Source organism: Episyrphus balteatus, chromosome 3 (assembly GCF_945859705.1).
Source record: "Episyrphus balteatus chromosome 3, idEpiBalt1.1, whole genome shotgun sequence".
In the NCBI taxonomy this organism is placed as follows: Eukaryota; Metazoa; Arthropoda; class Insecta; order Diptera; family Syrphidae; genus Episyrphus; species Episyrphus balteatus.
Window position 1 is genome coordinate 36735841 of NC_079136.1, and position 26781 is coordinate 36762621.

Here is a 26781-nt window from a genome sequence, read left to right on the forward strand (position 1 = left end):
TTTATTTTAAACTTTCACAAACGAAAATAATAAAAAAAAAAACATATACCTATTTACGTTTAAACTAATCTATTCTGATTTGTGTACACATTTTCTTTCTCTCTATATTCGGCTTTCTTGTATTTTTTTTTTATTTTCAATGATATTTAAGTATTTTTTTATTTTTTAAAGTAACGATTTTTAAATATTATTTAAGTTAATATTTTTTTTTGTTTGTTGTTTTATGAAATATACAAAGTTGAATATTTTTTGTTTGTTTTCTATAAATATTCTTCTATGATTGCATGCTACTATGTAGAAAAAAAAATTATTTAATCTATTTGTTCATTTTCTTTTTTTAGTTTTTATTTAATAATACTTTAAATGTAACAGCTTTTGTTTAAAAATAACCGTATGCGAATTGATAATTATAAAAAAATAGTAATACACATATTTTTTTTTTAAATTTTTGTTTTTTAATTTAACAATTTGTTTTTAAAAATTTACTTTAACTAACAAAACATTGTTTCGTTTTAATTTTTTTTTCCTTCTTTAATAATAAAATGATAAAAAAATGTACGTTTATATTTTTGAGAAAAAATTACATGTTTTCTAAGTAAAATGTATTTTTGTGTGTTATTTTTTCTTTTCTGCTTGTGTGTATCCGATTTTTGTTAATTATTTTTGTTTTTGATCATCGAAAAACTACAGTAAATATACCTACATAATTTGTTATATCTAATTGCTGCTTATTATGTCTATGATTCATTTTTTTCTTCTTAATATTTCACATTTTTCTGTTTTTTTTTTTTTTAATTAAAATTTAACCTAACGATTATTTTTTTTTCTTAATTTTAAGAAAAAAAAAACCCACTTTTTACATAAAAGTTTGTTTTTTTTTTAAATTTATTTTTGAGATTATTGTTTACTGATTGATATATTAGTTTAGGATTTTTTGTGTTTTTTAAACCTTCATTATCATTTTTTTTAATATATTTTTTGTTTGTATTAAATTTAACTCTAGATTTTAACAAAATTAAGCGCTTGGTTTTAAAAATTAAGTTTGAATTAAAAAATATACACATACATATATATATATCTGATTAAATGATTTTTTTGTTTTGTTTTTTTTTTCTTGAATAAATACAAAATACACATTTTGTTTTGTATTAAAATGTATATATATTTTTCCATGTATAAATATAACTTCAAAAGTCTTGGGATTGTTTTTTTCTTCTTTTTATTTTTTAAGTAAAATTTTATTTTTTTTTTTTATTTAAATAAAATTTTAAATATAATAATAATTTTAGTGACTTGATTGTATTTCATCCATTTTTTTGTTTGCTTTATACTATTTTTTTTTTTTGTAATTAGTTCTGTTTTATTTTTTTTTTGTTTTGTGTAACAATTCAAATTTATCGTTGGGATAAATATTTTCTATTTCATTTGAAATCGGTTTTTGTTATGTTCTGGTTTTTTAGTTCTTAATTTTGTGTGGCTGCCATTTTGTGTAATCTCGACTGATAGCATAAATTTTCAATTAATTTTTTTTTGTTTCCTATCCTTTTTTCAAAATACATTCATAAAATATGTATTTTCTTATTTTGGTTGTAAAATATATCAAAAAATCAGTTTTTTTTTGCATATTTCATTCTGTCTGTCTTTCTTTTTTATTTAATTTTTTTTTGTTAATTTTAATTTTTTTTTGTGACAGTGATTTCAGTTAATTTGAATTTTTTTTTTATTTTTATGTAAATTGTTTTTTATCATTTTTTTTTTTTACTTAAAAATTACATTGAGACATTTATATAATATATATAATGATAATATTTTTGTTTTATTTATAATGCTCCTTCATACAAATATATCTACGTAAAATGTCAAATATATATATATTTATATATAATTTATTTTTATGTAGATGTATATCTACATAATAATAATGTTTTTCTTAAATTTTTTGCGTTTTTTTGTTTTAATACATTAGATTTTACATTTAAATACGAAACTCTTGTTTATTTATTATAATTTCAAATTGTATATTTAAATATAGTATATATGTATAGATACATAAATATCAACATATATATTTATATATAAAGAAGTTTTTTTTGTTGTTGAATGTCTGTGCGATATAAATTATTTTTTTTTATAAACAAAAAATATCCGTTTTTAATTTTTGAAATTTTGCTTTCAAAAAAATGGGATTGAAAATATTTGTTTGTTTAGGTATTTTAGTAAAATTTTGTTTTTTAATATTGTTGTCTGCGCGGTCTTTTTTTTTATTGACGGGCTGCTTCCAAAGAGATTCTGTTTCATTATAATCAGGTGAGAGCTTTTCGTGTGACATAAAATTGAGAGATTTTTTGTTTGTAGTTTTTTTTTTACTGCTGTGGTAACATTGTCTTCTATTGTTGATTTTTTTTTCTGAAGGTTTTTTTATAAGTTTAAATATAAGTAAAAATTATCACTTAAATATTTGATTTTGAAAAGCTGACACGTAAATGATTTGACTCGGAAAGTTGATGGTTGTGCATTTTGATAAGAGCTAATACGGCTTCTTCGACAGATGAGAGCTGTAGGAGGGCCATTTTGCGGTCTTTACTGTTAATTAGGAAATAAAAATAAAATTATAGGTATTAATATAAAATTTTAAATATTTATTTAATAATGATTTTAAATAATTATTTATATATAATTTATATAATTATTTATAAATAATTTATATAGTTATTTATAACTACCTATTTTAATAATAATTTATAATATAATAAATAATTTATAATATAATAAATAATTTATATAATAAATAATAATATATTGTTTGCTAAATATGTAATTAAAAAATACTTACGGAAAGAATTTGAAAGCTTTAACTTCGAAATTATTTGTTGTGAAGGCTTCTTTGATGTCTTCCTCTGTACAAGATGCTCTGAAAGTAAATAGAAATTGTTATTTCTTTAAATAAGTTTTTAACAAGATATTTTTAAATTTGTCTTAAATAAATGTTTGTTTAATTTTATCATGGCGAAATACAATAAATATATTTAAGTCAGTAATGCAAAAAACAAATTGTTGTAATAAAAAGCTCAAACTTTCAAGACGAAAACTTTATCCACTTTTATTGAAACACTTGGAAATAAAATAAATAGGTAAAAAAAAAAATAAAAATAAAACCTGAAAGAAATTTCAGATATTTTTTTTTTATTTTTATTTTACAACACCAAACCAAACCATCTAAAGTGACAATTCCTAGTCTATATTTTTTTGCTGGATTGCAATGTTGATTAAGAAAAAGTCTACGAAAAAAAAATGTAACGAAAACAATAACTTTATCTGAAGAGTCTGTGAAAAGTTTACATCAAAGTTAGAAGAGTGTACCTACACAACTACCGTAGAAACGTATTACCAAGTAAAATAAAAAAGAAGTATTTTTTTTAGCACTTCATAGATCTGAACCGAAACTGGGACAGCATTAAAAAAAAAAGAAGACAGAAAAAGAAATTCAAATTTTTCATCAAACTTATGGTATCTCTAGACCGAAACCCAAGTTTTATCTTGTGTCAGAAGGGTAACTTCTTCTTTTTTTTTTTTTGACTTGGATTTTTGTTTTATTTTTTTTTTCTTTTCTTTTTTTTAAATAGGTTTTTTCGACCCAGTTAACGAAATAGTCGACAGGGTGTTCAAAATAATGTGTAAACCTGGACATAATTAGTACCAAGCTGAAAATTTGAACAGACCTTTGACTCGCGGTTTTTATTTTGGTATTATAAGCAAAAGCGTCACATAAGTCACTATGAAAGCGTCCTGTTGCAAAGTGCAATGGAACCTTGAAACACATTTAAAGACTAGTTAATTTTGATGAAACAAAATTATGTTAACTTATTTTTCGGATATATGCGTTTAATGCGGTTAAAATATCTGTTGTAGTTTTTAAGACAACCTTTGGAATTAGTCCTTTTTCAATATCTACAAATTTTATTACACAGTTTTCTAGTAATTTTTTTTTATTAATTTCAAATACATATTTCTATATTAAAAACCGTATTTTTAATAGAAAAACATTAAAATTAAGCAAAACCATTCAAGTATAAGAAATTTGAGCTAAAACCTAATCACCTGAATTATAACTTTGTCTTGGTAAAAATGAAAATAAATATTCAAAACCAAACTATTTATAAAAACATAAGTGACAAAGGAAGCCATTTTCAAGTACAAATAAAATTTCTTGCGTATGAGTTCAGGGTAACCGTTACCTGGGAAAAATACTTATAAAAGTGTTTCGTTAAAAAAAAGAATAGGTACTTTTGTTTTACATTTTTTGTGATAAAAAATTCACAGAAAAATTTAAATTTGTACCTACTAATTTGAAAACGCATGTTTTAAAATTATATTAATTATTTTAAAAAGTAAAAATGTATTTTCTTCTAAATTTGTACTTTGTAAATAATAATAATTTGTTGAAAAACTGAAATTAATTTTAAAATAAGGGATACTAGAACGTTTTTGTATAAAAATTCTCATTGAAATCGATTAAATCTCTTACGAGAAAGTCAGAAATCGAGAAAACGGTACCATTTTCGGTGCCTCCAATTAAAAACATGATTTTTAATTTCAAAAGTTAGAGCCGTTTTTGCAACAAAAAAAACTACTTTTTATATTTTTTAGTCCTGAAAAATTCGAACTTGGTAAAAAAGTAATTTAAATTTGCTAATTTGAGATCAAAATAATCGATTCTTGTTAGTAATTTTCAAAAAAAGCAACATTTTTGTTTTTCAAAATCGAAAATTATTTTCTGCTATATCTATTATGCATGCATACATATCTACTTGTTGAGGAGATGTTGACTCTGAAGGTCTACTTGCTTTGAATAAATGGTCCTCTTTTGATCAAAGAGTCTTTATACTGTTTCGAAAGTTTAAAAAGCAATATAAGGCAAGATCAAAGGCTTTAATGTATAAAATAGTTCTTAAACTATGAACGAAGGATACTTTTTTTATACTTTAATTTATGATATCAAAAAAGAAGTATCAAAAGGTAAAAGGTTTAACATTCATAAACACCTTGTATAAATGTCTCTCAATACAAAGGACCTTCTCGTCACCGAATTGAATATCCTACAAAAAAAAAAAACTTTTGCTACCCTATAACTTTTTACCAAAAAAGCTACCTTTTGATGAAAAAGAAAAAGGGATAGGATTATATTTTGTATACCTTTCCTCCGGATACCTATGAAGTATATGAATGTTTTGAACTTAAATTCTTTGTCCGAATATTTTTTAGATAGACAAGGCTTTTTCAAATGTATGAAATGTGCCTCCTCCAATTGATCGAATATGAAAAGAAAATGATTTTTCCAAGCTTTTGTTTTTAAGACTCTTGTATCAAGATTTTATATAGGTAAAAAAGTTTCCATTTCTTTTGAGCACCTGAATTATTTTGTATTGACCTTTGTAAGTTTTGTTTCATTTTTTGAAATGATAAATTTGTCTGTTAAAGTCATTTAGTCATTGAGAAAATTTATAAAAGAATCATTCATCCATTTAAATATAAAGTAGACCAAAAGGACCTCCTCCCTGAAGTTAAATTCTTTAAAGTTCTTTGGAAGGAAAGTTAATTTCACAAAGTGACCTTTTGGCGACTCATCATGATGAATTATTTTTCCATTCAAGTTGTAACTTTAAATGGAATAAATACTGACAAAGAGTTTTGAGTTACAAAATAAAAAAAATAAAAAAAAAAAACAATGACAAGAAAGTTGCTCAAGAAGAAAAAACTTCTACTAATGACAGACGACTATTGTTGGTTCTGTCGAGGTATGAGGAAAAAAGAAGCTCCTATTAAAGTATCCTTTTTCTCTCATATCTTTTAAATAGCAAAAAAATGTAATAATTGTAATGAGTTTTTTTCATTAGGGTGTCCCTTAAATCGATATTTCAATACAAAAATTAAATAATTTTGAATTTTTTAAAGATTTATTTTGTATAAAATACTTACGGAATGTTACTTAAATGCAATGTGGCCGATGGTGGGTAGATATTTTGATAATTTTTACTGCCTGGTTTTTTGAATCTATGCAATGGATTCTGTGAATAGTCACGTGTTAAACCAGCATCAGGTTGTCCTTCTTTAGGTAGTTGCACAGCTTGATGCTTGCTAGCCATGACACGTATCGATTTACCCCATAGACGCAATTTATCAAGATGAGTCATTGCTAGAAAATAAAAAAGAAATACAAAATTATTAAAAATAAAATCAATTTTATAGAAATACTTGTTATTGAATATGATTTTTTCATTTAAAAAGTTTTAAAAATATTCCTCTGCTTGACTAATGAATATGCTTTTAGTCTATAACCAGAATAACGAAATTATGCAAACCAGATTAAGAACTCAATTAGGATCCTTAGAACCCGGTGGTGTAAATTTTGGATCGATTTTACATTTAAAAATCTGCCAAAATAGTCCTAGTTTGGCTTCTGAACTTATTCTTAGTCTATAAACGCAATAATGAAGTTCTGTGAACAAGATAAAGGACTCAATTAGGACCCCTAGGACCAAGTAAGATAAAATTCAGAACTTTTTTTAAATTTAAATTGCTTTTAAAGTATTTTCCTGCTTGGTTACTGAGTACTGAACATATTCTCGTCAAATCGAACTTCAAAAAGTTCATTACGTATTTTCAAGCAATTAAGGACCTTTTTTTCACAGCAAATTAATCTTTATCATGTTAATACAATATCATTATATTGATTATAATTATTCTTAACAAAAACAACAACAAAAAAAACTTCAAAAGAAAATTGCATACATATAAAACAATATTTTTGTTTGTTATTTAACACATTATATTTGCCTCATTTCATTTCAGTTGTGTTCATTAAAATTTAAATGAGTTCAGTAAACCACAAATGTGGTGACACATCAAGGTGTGTATGGTGTATATACTTCACAGGATTCTTTTTTTTTTTTGTTATTATTTTTTTTTGTCAACATATGCACTCAGTTTCCGTTTGTTGCATAACAGGAAACTGCAGTTTCTTCCTGCGTCTCTCAATCATAGGTAAATAAATACACAAAATGAATGGAATTTTCAATTAAATTTCCGCATCCAACACTCTCTCTCGAAATGCAACTCCCAAAAAATTGTTTCGAATTCAGTTGTTTTTTGTTGTTGTTGTTGGTGGTTGTTGGGGGAATATTCAAAAAAAAAAAAAAAAAAAAAAAAAAACACCATCAACCCGAGGGGCATCGTGTTGTCGATGTGATAATTGAAACTCTTATATGTTTCCGGTAACAAAATAAATTCGATTGAATCAGTTGTTGTTTGTTGTATTTATATATTTTTTTTCATTCTTTCTCTTTCTCTCACAATATTTTGTCTTTTTTTTTTTTTTTGGTTTTTTATTGCTCCCTGCAGGACATTATTTCCGAAATGTCCTGGCAATTAAATGGTTGTTTGTGTCCCTGAACTAAAATATCAACAAAGACTTTTAACTGAACCCTAAGGAAAAGGAGTACAAAAATTTTCTACTCTTAAATAAATGTATAAACATATATAAAAATATAGATCCTTGTACTGGGATATAGATTTTTTTTGTGTGAATATGTATTTGACTAAGCTTTCTATCCCATTGGAAATTGGAAAATATATATTTTCTCAATAAAAAAGAAGAAGCAGCAAAAAAAAAAAATCTAAATAAAACAGCATCACAGTAGAAGCTTGTCCTTTGTCCTTTCACTTTGCCCAATGCCCAATCCCATTGGTTAAAAGGAAAAATGTGCATAACAATAAATAAATCCCTTTTCCCTCATTGACACTTTTGTAATAGGGCTTACCTTACGAAAAGAATAAGAAGAATAAGAAATAAAATAAAGGATTCAAATCCAGGACTTTTCAAAGCCAAGAAGAGTACAAGAAGAAAACCAAAAAAATAAACAAGCAATATAAGAACAGCAGTCTATGAAGTTCACATTATTGCCAAGTTCTTTTAATTATAGCTGCAAGTGTTTTCGTGGTAGGAAGATATCCAAAGTTAAATTTAGGATTTTATTAAACTTGTACGCAAAAACCGACATTAATTGAGTACTTTGAGTGCTAGTCTCGCTAAGTAAAAAAAAAAAAAACTCTTTAAATGTACCATATTTGTTTTAACACCAAAGTTGCGTAGGTACTGAATAGAGAATTGCAATTGCAACAACTCTACAATATATGTAGGTACTGCACAATAGTTACAAATCACATATGAACCTATTACAGTAAACAAATTATTCATACATATAAATTCAAGATGGCTAAGCACTGAAAGTAATGTATTCAGTACACCATAGTGTATATAGTACATACATCCTACATACAAACTTTTATGCAGTCAGTAATGATTTTCCTGCACCGATATGTATTGAGTACAGTTTGTATTGAGTACAATAGTTGAGTCAGTTAAAAAGTACTGAAGTCAGTTCACTATTAAAAATACATATTAAGATGTTAGATTTCTTAATACGTACTTTATGATTAAAGATTAGCAGTTTTGAGTAGATTATTTTTAGTCTTTTAATGTACCTAATGCATGCTTTTATGTACTGAACTTAAATAAATATGTACCGATAGATAATTTTTTTTTTTACAGAGTACCGAATTTTATTTAGGTATTATTTAGGAAACGTGAATTTAGCTCAGAGATATCATCTCAGTAAATTCCTATGTATTATTTATCTATGTAATTAATCAAACAGTACAGGATATGATGAACTAAGTACAGATACCTACAGACGTTAAGGTTCTCAACACAGAATCTTATGAGCTGCGTAGACTTGCAAGAATTGAGTAATGATTGTTCTGTACTGTGTAACAGTTTTAATGTATTGAGTACAGATTGAAATGTACTGAGCAATGATTTGTATAAATATTGAGTTCAGACTTAAATGTGCATTGAAGTGCCTCTGAATTGTTGAGTACAGACAGTTGTTTGACAGTTGACAGTTTATTATTGAGTACAGACAGTTGTGTACTGTAAGGAACTTTTTTTTAGCCATTTTTAGATTGAAATAGTTCATTTTTGTTATGATATTACAATTATGTTAGAAATTGATCAAATAGTTGGGATAAAGTTTTGCATGTGCATAAAAAAGTGTAGCGTTCTCTATCCAAAAAAAAAAAAAAATGCCGCACAAATTCTTTAACGATTTCTTTTTGATATTTTTATGTTTATTTTCAACAACGTTGAAAAAAAAAAACAAATCAACAATCTGGCAACCATATCCAAGATGCACTAACCCAACAATAGCAAAAAAAAAAAAAAACAACAGGATATAGAAGGAAAGAACATCCTTTAGAAATGAATGTGTACTTAAAGTTATTATTCATTGGGTATTCCTTTCATTGTCCTTAATGTTTATAGATAGTTCAATATGTCCTAGACCTTTAAATAGAAAAAAAAATTGTTTGTAAATATTTTTCCCACCTCAGTTACATAAATCTTGACTATAAGCAAAATTGATTGTAAGAAAAAACAATAAATTTGATAGAAATTAATAGTAAAGGCCTTATAACACTCCCCAGTGGTACTCCGTTACATATTTTTTTATTTTATTTCTAAAAGTAAAACTTTATTCAAACTAGTTCTAATTTTTCTATTAAGAATCAAATATAAAAAAAAACATTTAACATTTATCATTTGTATTTTTTGATGTCACAAAAGAATGTCCTTGTAATATTTTAATTTTAAGATTTTTTTTTATCGCATTCAATTTAACTGTCAAGTGAAATTATGATTTTTCCTTCTCTTCGTCGCGGTGGTGTTAAATTAATTGACGATGAAAATAAAAAATATAAATCATAAAAATATAAAGAAAAAAAAAGTTACACCACCACCATTACCTCAAAAAAAAAACCCACACCCATCATCACTAACTTTTTGACATTTAAAAGGTTATGACCGCAGGCTGTTGCAGTTTGTCGAAAGAAATGAATTATTAGATAATTCGAATTTGCTATACCATACCGCCATAATTTATGGTTTTCTACAATGTCCTTTCGTTCTTTTTTGCTACAAATAGGTCCAAGGATATAATAATACAAAGGACATGTCGTCGTAGTCGTTTGGTCGTCACATCGATAGTAGGTACTAAAAAGTTTACTTCTCTGTTTCTTTTTTTTTTCTTTTGCTAATTGGATGATCGAATACGAAATGAGAAAAATTGGCTTTCAAAGTTGCAAAAAAGTTGCTAATACTGAATTTTATTTCCTTAGCAGTACAAAATATATTTTTTACTACTCTTTTTCTACTACCTTTTTTTTCGTTTTTGTTAATAAAATACAATTTTGTAGGAAGGATTTTTTGTAAAGTCATTAAATAGTTTTTTTTTTTTTATGTATTGAATATACGAAGAAGCTCGGCAAATTAAAAGGATTCGTTAGATAGAAGAAAACTTGTTGGACAGATGTCATAGTATATTGAGTAATAAAATAGTGTGTAATCGACATCTCAGGTTTGGCGAAATTGCTAAGAATTAAAACAGACCATTAAAGACTTTGTGATTTTGTTATTTCCAGGGGAATTTTTTTGTTTCTAGAACTCTTCGAAGCAAGTCCAATAAGAAAAAATTCATGGAATGTGGGAAGTATTAATCACTAGCAGACCCGTTCTGGCGTTGTTTTGCAATTTATAAGGGTAAAAAAAACTTCTCGAATTAAAAAAAAAGAATAACTGAAAACACTCTTAAAACAATGAGGTACGTAACTAAATTTGTTTCAGTTAAATCAGTTAAGTAATTTCTGAGATAACGCCTGACAAACAAACAACATATTCGTCACGGATTTATATAAAATGTTCTTTTAGCACATTTTGTCCCCGGTTTTGTAGCAAGTCCAATGAGAGCTTGGGAAGTATTGATTGCTAGAATACACGTTCTGACGTTGGTTTGTTATTTATAAAAATAGAGAGTAATTAAAAAAAAGAGAATAAATTAGGTAGGAAAATTTCGGCGCACCACCGCCGCGCCGCCGCACCACGACTGCACCATTTCCTTTTGTATGAAAAATTCGGTGCACCACCGCTGCACCACGACTGCTGACCGTCCACACCATTTAATTTTGTACGAAAAATTCGCTGCACGATGAAACATAGTTTTGGATTATTGAACAATAAAAAAAAAAACACTTTCAATTAGAAGTCCAACGCCTTAACCACTCGACCACCAAGCAATTTTTTCCTTAAGTCAAAATAACTTTGAAGACGACTTAAACATTTGTATAAGTACGAGAATAGAATTGTTGATAATGGTGCAGACGTGATGTGGCGGTGGCGCACCGAATTTTTCATTCAAAATGAGATGGTGGGCACGTGGTGCAGCCATGGTGCGGCGGTTTAGAAATTTTTGATCATGGTGCGGACGTGGTGCAGCGGTGATGCGGCGGAATTTCAATGTTCTTTAAGCACATTCTAGGTCCGGAATCACCTTGATTTTTCATTAATTGAAAACAAAGTTGAAAACAGAAGTCAGAGGGTTAAAAAAAATTGCTTGAAATTGATGAAAAAGAGATCCTTAGTTCTAACATTTCTTGATTTTGAAAATATATATTCAACTTTTTTAATAAAAAAATTTAATTAAGCTATAAAAATTGAAAAAAAAAACAGCTCCAGCTTCGCATGACAAATCTTAATATGTACCATCGTCTCTTTCAACTTCACCAACAACAACAACAACAACCTTAGTTAAATAGTTGAATGAGGTATAAAATAGAATTCAGGATATACACAATATTTGCATGATATTACCTCCAGGGTAATGCTGTATAGTGGATAGCTGTATTGCCAGGATATATCTATCTATGCATACACATAAAGGTGTTATCCAATAAACGTCAGAAATAATGTTTGTTTTCATAACACTCCCAAGAGTCGCAGTCAAAACTGCCGCACTGATTGCATATTCTCTTCTTCGTTTATATGCAAAAGTTCTACACAAAACATATACATACATAAATATATCCTTCATACAGACTCCTACCTCTATCTACATATATTAACTATGCGCGCATTTATAGTCCTTAAAGAGCAAGAGTTGGAGAAATGAAAAAAAAAAAAAAAAAGAATTCAATAACGGAATCCTATTAATTTTAATTAAATTAAATGCTCTGAGAGTGTATATGTGTCTGTCAGGTTTCGTGCGAATTCATTTCGATGATGAATTCCGCGCCCTCTGACGCTTGTTATATGAACTTGTAGGTATAAATAGAAAGGAAGGTATTGTATCTACATATAAATATGTACATCGAAGTGAACTTTGATATGGTGTTGAGAATTTGCATGCAAATATCCTTTATAATCGGATTGCATCACACAAGAGTAAAAGTACACACACGCAATGACACGACGACGCGACAACTACCTACACACACACACACACACAACCATATTTGTCTTCAATATCAAAACAGTCTCTGTAACGTAAATATCTATTAGCTGAACTATGACCAAATCGATCACCCAAGCTCAAGGGTTATTAGATATTCAGCGGCAGCCGCCATCACACAGTCAGAACGCAAAATTTTATAGTTAGTTTAATATTCGCAACGCGGTCAACCAGCTCAGGCTAGCGTAGGTATAATAAACACAATTGGAGTTCGCTTGAATTTGGAGGAATAATTCTGAATAATAAGTTAGCAATAATGGTGGCACAATGTACAGCTTCGTTAATTATGCGAACCTAAAAGCCGATTTCAATATTTCACGAAATATACACTAGAGTTGTAATTTTAGAAAACTTCATCAAAAAATTCAGAGGCTTATTTTTCGGCTGAAAAAGTCTTTTACGGAATTTAAAAAATGGTACGGGAAATGAAATAATCGGTTTAATTAAAGTATATGGAATAGGGTTTCTTTCAGCTGAATCCTCTTGGAATCAATTGGTTTTTTTTCTGACGATTTTAAAAACATTAAAGATTTCGAAAAGCAATAAATTTGCAAACCATTAAAACTATATCGATGCCCAGACGGAGAAGATTTCATCTCAGTACTCCGATGAAAAACTTTCTATTTCATTCTGACGAAAAATATTCCAATCGGATATGAAGAATATGCCATTCAGATATTTTTGAAATTAAGCGAAACTGATATTTTTGGTCCGAAAAACGAAATGAATATTCGAAATTTAACGAAAAGAATATTCTTATACCGAAATTAAGCCAAAGGAATTTTTTTTGTTCCAGATTTAACAAATGGAATATTCTTCCTCCGAAATTTAACGAAAGGAAAATTCTTTGTCCGAAATATAGCTAAAGGAATATTCTTTGTCCGAAACTAAGCCAAAAGAATATTCTTCGTCTAAAATTTAAGGAAAGAAATATTCTTTGTCCGCAATTTAACGAAAAGAATATTCTTATCCCGAAATTAAGCCAAAGAAATATTCTTTGTCTGAAATTTAACGAAAGGAATATTCTTTGTCCGAAATTAAGCCAAAGGAATATTCTTCGTCCAAAAGTTAACGAAAGGGATATTCTTCGTCTGAAATTTAACGAAAAGAATATTATTCTTACAAAATTTAACGAAAGTAATATTTTTCGTTCGATATTTAGCCAAAGGAATTTTCTTTGTCGGAAATTAAAGCCAAAAGAATATTTTTTGTCCGAAATTTAAGGAACGAAATATTCTATGTCAGAAATTTAACGAATTTAATATTCTTCGTCCGAAATTTAGCCAAGGGAATATTCTTTGTCAAAAATTTAACGAAAAGAATATTCTTATCCCGAAATTAAGCCAAAGAAATATTCTTTGTCTGAAATTTAACGAAAGGAATATTCTTTGTCCGAAATTAAGCCAAAGGAATATTCTTCGTCCAAAAGTTAACGAAAGGGATATTCTTCGTCTGAAATTTAACGAAAAGAATATTATTCTTCCAAAATTTAACGAAAGGAATATTTTTCGTTCGATATTTAGCCAAAGGAATTTTCTTCGTAGGAAATTTAGCCAAAAGAATATTTTTCGTCCGAAATTTAATGAACGAAATATAACCATAAAAATCGAACGTGTTTCAAATCACTACGATACTAAAGAAGTCTTCACTTTAAAATATTCTTCGTCCGAAATAATTTCAATGGTGAAGTTAGCAAGAGAATAATCTAAAAATAATAAAACTTCAAAAGTATAGTTAACTTTTATATAACGATTTCTTTTTTATCAAAAGGATATGAAATAATGTAAGTCATTAAACACAATAGCTTTTGGCTTCAATGTTTATTTTTGTGTATCCTTTTGTTTCTATAATTTCATTACAAATTCAGGATATCAAAAGTTATGCAAAACTTCTTGTATTATTGTATACACGTACCTACAAACCGCATGGTGTTATTTAATTTTCAATTCCTCTTTTTAGAGATTCGAAAAGTATATATGAAATGAATCCTTAGAGCATTTTCATTTGGGAATAAGGAGTGTAACTATATGATTATACAAAATTACAAAAAAAAAAAGGCAAACACATCCTTCCGGTAAAGTTAATTTATAAATATAAAATAATTTAATATTCACCCCCTCAAAAGGCAATGTGGTCTTCTATGTATAGTATAATGATGACAATTCATATGTATATACACCTATTCAAGCAAGTTATCCTTTTGTTATCCTTTTGTGTGTTAATGTTTTTGGCTTTGTTTCTTTTCATACAGTTATGTGTTGGGTCATTACACAAACACACATTAGAAATTACAAAACAACAAAAACCAACAAGGATTACAATTTCAGTTCAGGATTTGTATTTGAATTGTTTGTATGAGTTACCATTTTGAATAATACATGTCATCTTAACCTTTTCCTGAGAATAATACCATTTTATATAGCTTAGAATCAGGAGAGCATACGTCACTACAATGATGTTGCAGTCAAAAGACCACGTCATCATTTTAGATTAATATTTTGGCTTCTCGATATCCACTACCTTTAATTCCTGACTATACATTTCTTTTGAATTAATTTAATTTCGAAATGTTATTGGATTTTATTTTTAATCCCTTAAATTTATTAAAATAAAAAAAAAAAAAAAAAAACACTTTTTATAGTACCTTGGCACGTTTGTACGTCATTTTCATTACTTTGTATATTATTTCCATGCAAGTCATTATTTATATCTGATTTCCGTGTAACATATTATAATTAGAAAACTTTACAGCACTACATTAAAAATGCTATGGAGTTATAGCTTTCTGGTGAGTATATTTTAAAAATCAGGGGTGGGCTTTCATACACTTAAAATAATGTGAGTTTATAAAAATATAACAAAAAATAAAATTTAATTCTTTTTAATGAGTGATTTATTTTTTATGGAAACATATGCACTTTGATTTAAAATTCATGATAAAAATTTTATCTACCACATTTTGCTCGTAATCAAATTAAATCAGCTTTTTGATCTTTATTTTTATTTTTAATAATGGCAGCAAATTAAGTCTGAAATTAACTGCAGAAACACTTTTCAAGTTATACTTTCTCAGTTTTGAAGGTCCTTTCATATCCATCCTCTTTCGGAAAAAATATTTTTTGAGAGCAGATTAAAAAAAAATGCATTCGAAATAAAAAAAAAAAAAATATTTATTACAACTAAAAAATATTTGCATTATTAAAAAAAAATATTTATTGCAACTAAAAATATTTTGCATTCAAAAAAAAAAAAATTTATTGCAAATGAAAAAAAAATTGCATTGAAAATTAAATTTTTATTGCAAATAAAAATATTATGCATTGAAAAACAAATTTTAATGCAAATAAAAAATTTTCTGCACTGAAAAAAAAAATCCAATGCAAAATGAATGAATTAAATTAAAGTGAATTAAATAGTTTTTTTTTTATACTCGTCGAATTTCTTACAAATTTTTTTTTCAGTGCAAAATATTTTTATTTGCAATAAAAATTTTATTTTTTCATTTGCAATAAAATTTTTTTTATGCAAATATTTTTTAGTTGCAATAAATATTTTTTTAAATGCAAATTTTTTTTATTTGCCATAAATTTTTTTTAAATTTGTAATGGAAAGCAAATGCATTAAAAATAAAATGACTTTTTACAACCCTAGTACTGGATTTATTAAAAAAAAAAACAATTTTTCCCTCGAAATTCAAAATAAGGCGAAAAGTGGAATTCCACCTTTAGTAAATAAGTATTCACATCAGAGGTAATTTAAAACTCTTAAGAAAAACAAAAGTTGGACTATCCTAGAAGAACATTCCAGCCAAGTGAAGATGTTGGCATTTATTCAAATTCATATATATTTTGCGAGATACAAACTTATTTACATGAAAGTTGAAGCAAATTCTGATATTTTTATGAAACTTAAAAATATTTAAAAATTTTTGACAACATTAATTAATCCAATTAATGTGAATAAAAAATATTTTCATGTAAGTTTGTAAAAATAAAAAAAAAAAATAAAACTTTAATTAAAATGAGAATTTCATCAAATTAATTTATTTATCATCATACTTGATCCTATCAAACAATTAACATCAATGGAATGCATCAAGATTCCATGTAATTGTCAGATCATCTGAATGAGGTATTTACACCAAGTACGTACATAAAATTACCCAAAAACCAAAAAAAAAAAAATACTATGAAAGAGCATGAATCGGCTTTTTAAATGTTTTCGTAATTAAAAATATAAAATTATTTTAAATATTTATCGCTTTTTGGTAATTTGCTGTTGCTCTCTTTAAAAAAGGTTGACATTCCATCATTATACCAGGATATTCTGTGCATATCCTTTTTTGCCATTGATGATGGAAAAAACTTTGATATATAAATTTTATGGTTTTTCCATTTTTAACTTTTATTAAATTAAAATTTTAACAAATCTGCTTATTGTTCTCATTTTATTGGTAGAACACAGGCATTGTACTATATAGCGCATAGGGCTTTAATAAAGCATTCCAATGGCCTGAATACTTGTCGTCTCTCTCTTTTTCGACCAAAAAAAAAAAAAAAATAATCAAATCTTTTATTAAAAATTCTTAACTCTTATTGTAAGCGACAACATAACCAAATATGCATGTGCCACAGAGAGTAGTAGTGGAATGGTTGTGTGTGTTGTATAGGTTACAACTCCCCCAATCTCCTCTTTTTCGCTATAAATATTGTTTTGGGGGAGTTTGGGGGGTGATGGGGGCGCGCTACGCTGTACAAAAATGTTAAACCATTGTTATAATAGCATACCCCCAATGCGCTTTATCGTAAACATATTATTAAATATGAATTCCTGCATTCGACTGCGTCATTCAACGGCACCGGAATTAACCATATACCTACTTCGACTCATACACATACATACATATAGTCAAGGTATAAAATTTTCATAATTGTTGTTGGTTGTTCTGTAGGTAAACAAAATGTAAAGCCAGTGATGGCAAAACAAAGTTTCCGTACTTTTTCAAATGAAAAAAAAAAAATCAACAAATTACAATTTTTCATGTTTTAGACCAGTTTATACCAATAATGTATTAAACAATCAAACATATTTAGAAACCTGTATAAAATCTACTGTCTAGCAAATTGAAAGAAGAGATTTTCTTGAATAAAATTTACATTGGGAAACATAAACGAGATACGTATTTTTATACCAGTCAGACAAAACAAAGGTTTACGTTCATAAATCACCAAAATTTAGTCATATTAAAAAATTAAATAGAGATAAGTACGAATAAAATTAATGTTTTAAGTATTCAGAGCAGAGTTCGGTAATTGTTATTGGAGTTATGGCTTTAAGAAACTTTTAGACTATATTCGTTTCTGACTGGTATAAAAATGAATCAGGTTCCAAAATACAAAACTATAAGTATTTGCACATCTTGAAATCAGAAACTACTCATTTTCATGCTCTGGGCCATTTTATACCAATTGATGAAAAAAATTCATCCAATTGGTATAAAAACTTTAAATTATTATCAGTCTTAATTGCTGAAGTCTAATAACTCAATGGTAAAATCTGGCGATAGAGTTACAAAAACCAAACCGTTTCTCGATTGGTATAAACTGGTCTAATTCACAAAAATAGACTTGTATGGAAAAAATAAAAAATGATACAAAATTGTTAAGCCGTAATTTCATAAAGGTTTGCCATCACTAAACTCTCATATGAAGGTTGCCACACTACCGAGATTGAGGTAATTCCCTTGCACAAAAGTCCTAAGGGTAAATTACATTTATTCACAAGGGACTGGAGAAGAGAAAAAAAAAAAAAAACGGAGCAAGCCTCGAAGGATAAGTGCCTTTCTTTTATTTCTTTTGTGAATATTATATGCTTGTATTTTGTTGTTGTTGTATTTTTTGTTTTCTGTCTGTGTTTTACTTGATATTTTTGCCGTAGTGTTTAATTAATTTTTCTTTATTGTTGTTTTTGTTAAATATATTTAATTTTTGTATGGATGGAATTAAAAACCAAAATAATGTATATAAAGTCTCACATACAGAAAAAAAGTAGGAAGGAATTTTCATGTAATAATATAATTGGTAGAATTATTATTCATCATCAAATATTTGCTTTTTTGATGTATTTTTCATGCCAGCAGTGGAGGAAATTCATGTGAGCTTTGGTAAAATTGATTTTAAAAATTATGATATTTGGGTAAATTTTTTAAAACGAAATATATTTTAATTGTTTCTTTTTTCATTATTTTTAAAAGGAAAATTAATATGAAACTTACCTAAATATGCCTGTTGAGGTTCGGCCATTTGTATAAGAGCTGAATCTTTCTTGTTGTACAAAATTTTTACACGTTGCACATCACCATATACACCTAATTATAAAAAGAAATTTACAACATTATTTTATTAGCTATTCAATAAAATTATATATATTTTTTTAAATTTACACTTAAAAAATAGAAAAAATAATAATAAAACTGAGATTTTAATTTTTAATCTTGAATATTTTTTTTTTTAAACTCTGATGCATTCAAAATGTTGCTTGGGGCTTGTTAGTGATTCGAAGTATGTCCTCAACTTAACTTGGCCACTAAGGCATCTTGAAGAAATTCTTCGAATTCTTAATAATCTGCTACCGAAAAGAAGAAGAAAATTTCTAAGCTTGGTCAAATTCGGTCAGCAATCAACAAGACCGTTAATGCTGCTAGAAAAATTTCTTCAAATTCTTAATAAACTGCTACCAAATAAAAGCACTGATACTCGAAATTCTACTTTGGAGCTGAAATGACTAAGATTGGTCAAATTCGATCAGTAATAAACCAGATCGTTGATGCAGTTAAACAAATTTTTTCAAATTCTAAATAAACTGCTATCGAATAGAAGAACTGATACCCGAAATTTTACTTTGAAGCAAATATTTGTAGGATTGGTCATATTTGGTCAGCAATAAACCAGACCGTTTATGCTGCTAGAAAAATTTCTTCAAATTCTTAATAAACTGCTACCAAATAAAAGCACTGATACTCGAAATTTTACTTTGAAGCTGAAATGACTAAGATTGGTCAAATTCGATCAGCAATAAACCAGATCGTTGATGCAGTTAAAAAAAATTCTTCAAATTCTAAATAAACAGCTATCGAATAGAAGAACTGATACCCGAAATTTTACTTTGAAGCAAATATTTGTAGGATTGGTAATATTTGGTCAGCAATAAACCAGACCGTTTATGCTGCTAGAAAAATTTCTTCAAATTCTTTATAAACTGCTACCAAATAAAAGCACTGATACTCGAAATTTTACTTTGAAGCTGAAATGACTAAGATTGGTCAAATTTGATCAGCAATCAACCAGATCGTTGATGCAGTTAAACAAATTTTTTCAAATTCTAAATAAACTGCTATCAAATAGAAGAACTGATACCCGAAAATTTACTTTGAAGCAAATATTTGTAGGATTGGTCATATTTGGTCAGCAATAAACCAGACCGTTTATGCTGCTAGAAAAATTTCTTCAAATTCTTAATAAACTGCTACCAAATAAAAGCACTGATACTCGAAATTTTACTTTGAAGCTGAAATGACTAAGATTGGTCAAATTCGATCCGCAATAAACCAGATGGTTGATGCAGATAAACAAATTTTTTCAAATTCTAAATAAACTGCTATCGAATAGAAGAATTGATACCCGAAATTTTACTTTGAAGCAAATATTTGTAGGATTGGTCATATTTGGTCAGCAATCAACAAGACTGTTTATGCTGCTAGAAAAATTTCTTCAAATTCTTTATAAACTGCTACCAAATAAAAGCACTGATACTCGAAATTTTACTTTGAAGCTGAAATGACTAAGATTGGTCAAATTTGATCAGCAAAAAACCAGATCGTTGATGCAGTTAAACAAATTTTTTCAAATTCTAAATAAACTGCTATCGAATAGAAGAACTGATACCCGAAAATTTACTTTGAAGCAAATATTTGTAGGATTGGTCATATTTGGTCAGCAATAAACCAGACCGTTTATGCTGCTAGAAAAATTTCTTCAAATTCTTTATAAACTGCTACCAAATAAAAGCACTGATACTCGAAATTCTACTTTGGAGCTGAAATGACTAAGATTGGTCAAATTCGATCAGCAATAAACCAGATCGTTTATGCTGCTAGAAAAATTTCTTCAAATTCTTATGTCGTTTTCGATTGGCCGTCCGGAAGCATTCAGAAGCCTTCTGAAAGCGTTTTATTTACAAAAACATGACAGCTAGAACGCTTCTCAGAAGAAAAATTCTCTTCTCGATTTCAAATCAGAATCGACTCAAAATTACTTATACATAGAAAATAAATGTCAAACAAAATTTTCTCGTACAAAATTAAAACTATTTTTTTTTGATTATTCACTAACACCGATAAAAACTTTCAGAATTGAGTGTAAGCAATTCAAACTGTTTTATTGGATTTCAGAATGAGTGAATCCTTGAGTGAAACCAATCGAAAACGACATTAATAAACTGCTACCAAATAAAAGCACTGATACTCGAAATTTTACTTTGGAGCTAAAATGACTAAGATTGGTCAAATTCGATCAGCAAAAAACCAGATCGTTGATGCAGTTAAAAATTTTTTTTCAAATTCTAAGTAAACTGCTATCGAATAGAAGAACTGATACCCGAATATTTACTTTGAAGCAAATATTTGTAGGATTGGTCATATTTGGTCAGCAATAAACCAGACCATTTATGCTTCTAGAAAAATTTCTTCAAATTCTTAATAAACTGCTACCGAATAGAAGAACTGGTTCTTGAAATTCTACTTCGAGGTCAAAAACACTATGATTGCTTGAGGAATTTGTTGGAATTTTTAATTCACTGATACCAAATTGAAGAACTTATACATAAGTCAACTTTAAGTCTTCCAATTTCCAGATGTTGAAGAATTTTTCAATGTTTTAAAGCTCAATTCTTAAGTTGATAAATTTAAAGCTAAAATATTAAAATATCAGTCGTAATTTATTGCTTCCGAAAATATAAAATATTTTCGAGAAAAAATAAGTTATAGTAACTTCTTCTTGTAGGTGGCATCCCATCAGTTCTTTTTTTTTTTAACTAAAAAATGGTTTCAATCTTCATTCAGCTGCAGAAGTAAGCTCCTGCATTCTATCGTCAAAACTAGGAAAGAACATGCAAAATACTTATTTTCTTCTGCAACTGACTTTTACCTGGTCTGGTCAATATGCTTAAATTATGCTATAAACGCACATACAAATAAGGGCACTATTCCAAACCGTCTTCTATCCTAGAAGAACTTATCCGTTCTATAGAAAATTCACTTAGCTATTGAATTCACTTTTATGATCAATAATTCATTTTCGCTTGAACCTACTACATCCTCCCGTTTAGCACCAAAACGATTCTAATATTAAATTCTACTAGGACTACTTTTCTCTCTCCTAGAAAAAAGGGTCCACCAAAGTACATAACTTTTCTCCCCCTCTCACACACTTTCGACGTGTGAATTCGAAAAAAGTCGACTCTAGCATACCTTCGTATAATTCCTACCACCAAAGATGTGTTATAGGAATGCTAATCTACCGGAACAAAATCTGCTGCTGCTACCACCTTGAAATAATAAGGCCTTCGCCAACATCATCCGGAAACATCTTCTTCACTCGAAAGAGCATCATAGAAAAATATGTCTAAAAAAAAAAGACAGTCTCATAGACCGAATGTAAAACAACCGAAACCGAAAAAAACTAGAGAATTCAAGTCGTGATTATTCACCAGAAGAACAGATATTCTGCAATAGTAAACCGGGAGTATATAGAAATGAAACCAAAACGAAAGTTAACATAGCTCGAAAAAGTATCTTTTTACTTTCTCTCTGTTAGATAAATTTATTATATCGATTCAAAAGTACTCCGTCGGGAACCATTATATTTCCGGAGCAACCACTGAAGTGGTGTGTGCCTTTTCTTCACTTCCTTGTATAAGTGGAAAATGGCTGGACGACTATGACGATGACGATGGTATATAGAGGGCGCGACGGTCGGTGGTATGATGATGGGGGATTTTTAGGATAGGAACTTTTCTGTGTGAAGTGAATCCTTAGCATGTCCTAACTATTTAAATAGCAAATTGACTACAAATATTCAAGGATGATGATGGTAGAATAGAGTAGAGTTGGGAGAAAGATATGTTTGGATATGGTTATGGGCAGGTTTTATTTTTACTTGCTTATTTTTCTTTTTCTATATCGTTTTGTGTGTGTCTGATGTTCATTTTCTTCTCCATTTAAGGACCCTTTATCGGCCAAACTCTAATATGCATATGAATAAAATTCACATTTATAAGAGGAAAAAATGTTACCGTAAGTGTTTGCCGCACGTATAAGCTGACGACAACACGTACTTCGAGTATAATATATAGTGAAGTAAGAGAGAGGAAACTGATGTTATGTTTGTAGGTTTTTTTTTTGTATTTCAGGGTCTTGTAAATTTTAGCTTTTGTTTAAGGGTGAGATATTTGGTTTGAAAGATCTAACACGTCGTGATAGGCAATGGTGGTGATTTTAAATGCCACTGGGAACAAAGGAAGAGTTGGATGAAAGCTCTAAACAAATTGGGATACACTGAGGAAACCTGTTTACATCGAGATTTTGAGACACCACCGGGAGGTATTTTGGCTGCACAAATTAACAAATTAAAATAACTTTTATAAACAAAGAAAACCTAGAGAAAATGAAGCATGTGCCTAAGATAATCATAAGCATCAACCAAATACATGAACAAATGTACATAATGTCGATGTTCATTTTTTTCACAAGTCAGTCCTTAACAATCTTTTTCTGTTGCCTTGGCCTGCCAATTCATCATAATCTTCTTTTGCACCTCGTATCTAGTCTGATTAGCTGGATTTTTGTCTTCGGTACTATTCATAAAAATCCGCATTTTTTACCATTACATGATTATGAGACTGGTCTTTTCATTCCAGTACCTCAAGAAGTGCTAGAACATCCATTAAGCAACATAAACCTCAAGGTTGTACTCGCCATACTGACCTTACAAATCCTCGAATGTGAAGAGGAGCACAAGAACTTAAAAAAAAATCTGATAGTTTCTTGCAAACAATATTAATGTGAATTGAAGTTTTGTACCTTCTAAGTTCCCAAGAAATTAAATATTCATTAAAAATAGTTTTGTGAAACTTTCAGTTGCAAATTCCACAACAATTATTTCGAATTTCAGTAGTTCGATTGAAAAATTTTAAACTTTCCAATATTTTCTTTTCTATTTGTATTGTCAGTACTAAGTTTTTCGGATTATTACATCATATCATAAAACGCTTTCACTTTTCATTTCACGTGAAATGAGCAATAGAATTTTTAATGCATTTCCAAGGACAGTTTTATATTGCCATCACATGCTGAGAAAATTAGTTTAAATAAAATTAGTTAATACAAATTGTGGAATGTATTCAGCCTTATCGTGATTTCCGGGCGAAAAGTTATAAACGTTTGAAAATCACCCGTTTTCTGTATTTTATTCGATGTTGTTGGCAGCTCCTTATGAACTTTTGTTTTGGTGGCGAGAAAATAAAAAACATTTGAGGTTTGGCGGAAAAAGTTAATTCTCTTTGTGTGAAATTCGCAATAGCTCTTGAAATTGCGAACGAACGAAAATATTTCCAGTGAAAAATGTTCCTGATTGATTTTTGTTTAATGAAAAGATTTACAGGGAGAACTCATGAGTTCCATGTATACAATATTTCACATGGAAAATTTCATTCCACTTTTCCCCTACTGTGAATTTCGCTTATCTAATTTCTTATTTTCTTTTTTTTTTTTGTGAAAAGAAAGCAATTTCATTTTATTTTATTGACGGGAAATAAGTTTAGAGCATCCCATTTCACCCGAGTAAAACCGAAAATTTTCGGACGAAAAATAAATTGCTGGTTGAAGCTTTCAGTGTGAAACTTTAAAAATAAGGCTGATTAATAAATCAGTGACACGCTTACAAAGTGTAACGAATAAATATTAATGTTTTTTTGAATATTTTAATTTTGCATTTGTATCCATTTTTAGCGAAGTGAAAAATGAACACGTTTCACAAAGTTTTAAAACCATTTCAATAGAAATGGAAAATAAAAAGACGCTAAAATAGAGGTTTTCAGGCGATCGATTTTGTACGAATATGTCATTGATTCTCGAAAAATATAATAAGTGGAAAAGCTTTAGGTATAACATTCAAAATCAATTCCACACCTATGGAAGGAAAATGTACAAGTTTCATGGATGGAGGTTCCTAATTCTACAGTGCATTGTTTGTATATAAGAGATTAAGGGTTGCCATACAATTTTATTCTTCAAGGTTGTAATGTTGCAATAGTTGGCCTGTCACAAATTACACTGTGTTACAAAATAAAAATCATGTCAATTACTTTGGAAATGACCTAGCAGAGGTTGTAGGTATTATTACTGAGTACATCATATTTCGGCACTTGAAATTTTTCATAGACCCATAAAATTTCAAGTTTTGTTTTCAGATTTCAACGATTTTTTACTCAGCCATTTTTCGGTCAATTTCATATTTTTTTACAGTTCTAAACAGAGGAGTACTTGTTCTTTTTGAAAATATTTTTTTTATTATGCTCAAACACCAAATTGGGTGAAGATTTTATGGGCTGAATCTAAAAGTACAACATTTTTTCACAGTTTTTTTTAGAGTTCGGAGACCGGTTTAAGCATCTGAAAACATTGAAAAACAGTTTTTTGACGATAACTTGAAATTTTGAGGGTCTATGAAAAATTTCATGTGCCGAAATATGATGTATTCAGTAATACCTACAACCTCTGCTAGGTCATTTCCAAAGTTATTGACGTGATTTTTATTTTGTAACACAGTGTTATCTTTCAAACTATTAATTATAGCACCCTCTACCGGCAAAAAATTTTTTACTATATTTTATAAATATGTGGAAAGACTAGGAAAATATTTTGTTACGAAATTATCACAATAAAATATTTTTAATAAAAAATAAAAATTGAAATAAGTTTAGGGTGATAAATTCATGATAAATATTTTCCATAGTCTTTGTGCCTCTAGAGGGCGCAATAATCAGCATAACCAACGAAAATATGCGACCAAGTTGTAGGATTCAAATAGTTATTTTTTTTTTATATATTCATGGATCGTCTTCAGCCTGCAATACCTTTCCTAAACAAAGATATTGTTAACATTGATCCCCTTCGTTCGGTATTAGATTTCCTCATTCCACTAAACTGGAAGAGAATTTAATTTTGACTTTATTTTCAATATCACCCTTAAAGACTACCCTCCTTCCAGCTCCTTCCACCTTCAGAGCACTCTTACTAACTACCATTATCAATGAAAATCATATGCGAAAATTGTTTCTTTTTGTTGGTGTGATGTTAGGGGAGGTGGCAGGGGGTTGTCATTGAGAGTGTCTCGTCCACCTAGTCCTTTCCTACTCGTGTATAGAAGATAAACTTATCCTACGATTAAGAATGGAAAAATGGATTTTTTCGACTCCTAAAATATCCTCTCGTCTCCATATCGTTAAATGTGTGTCGACTTTTGTTTGTTCATTCAAGAAAAAAAAAAAAAAATGTAAATCGTATGGATTGTGTTGTTGTTCTGGTTGTTGAGATATCAAACCAAAAAAAAAATAGAAAAGAAAAAAAGAAACTAACACGTCACATCGACGTCCTTGCTCCCTGCTGCTAAGTGAAAATTGAAAACACTTTCCCTATATTGGTGATTCTCCACACATTCATATAGGTGGTTGTTTGTGTGTTGTTTTTGTTATGTGACGCGTGTATGGATTTTTTTCTTATATATTTTCCCTGTCGTTAACAATTTTCCAAACTAATAAATATTTATGAATATTTTAACAAGAAGAGTCCTGGCGGCAGAAAGAGTCGATTCGAGTCTCTGGTCTCGGAGTCAAGTCATGAAAATAAGGACGAATATAATTTAATATTTTCAATAGGCTTTGACGATTTTGTGCAAAATTGAATGTTTACCCTTAGAGAATGTTTAAAAAAGTGTTTTTTGAGGTCCTATTTTTTTTTTTTTTTTGTTATCCTTAAAATTAAAAAAAAAAAGAGATGAGAATTTAAGTACTATTATTATTATTTTTTATAAAAAAAAAAAAAAAAACGGTATTATCCTGTTGAATTTAATAGAATCCTTGGTGTTTCCTTTCAAGGATATATCATATCATAACCAAACATCGTATCGTCTTGATGTGTTTGATATCTCCAAAAGGTATACACAACACGATTTGATACTTCTTGTGTTATTGTATTTGATACGTCACGTTTTTTGTGTGTCGTTTTCGTTTGTCTATAAGGTAAGGTATAGGTGCCATATCCTTGAGTTAC

At 28.4% G+C, this 26781-nt stretch overlaps 1 protein-coding gene across 12 annotated transcripts in view; it reads right to left on the minus strand.

The window, feature by feature from the left end:
- Positions 1-1353: 1353 nt before the first annotated feature.
- Positions 1354-26781, minus strand: part of LOC129913862 (polypyrimidine tract-binding protein 3) — a 525860-nt gene continuing 500432 nt past the window's right edge. For all 12 annotated transcript variants that reach the window (XM_055992807.1, XM_055992802.1, XM_055992808.1 and 9 more), the window contains 4 exons: positions 18670-18762; positions 5977-6193; positions 2834-2911; positions 1354-2583 (listed from right to left, as the gene is read on the minus strand). In XM_055992807.1, coding sequence (XP_055848782.1) covers positions 2451-2583; positions 2834-2911; positions 5977-6193; positions 18670-18762 — 521 coding nt within the window. In that variant the 3' untranslated portion in view covers positions 1354-2450. The remainder of the gene's footprint in view (positions 2584-2833; positions 2912-5976; positions 6194-18669; positions 18763-26781) is intronic.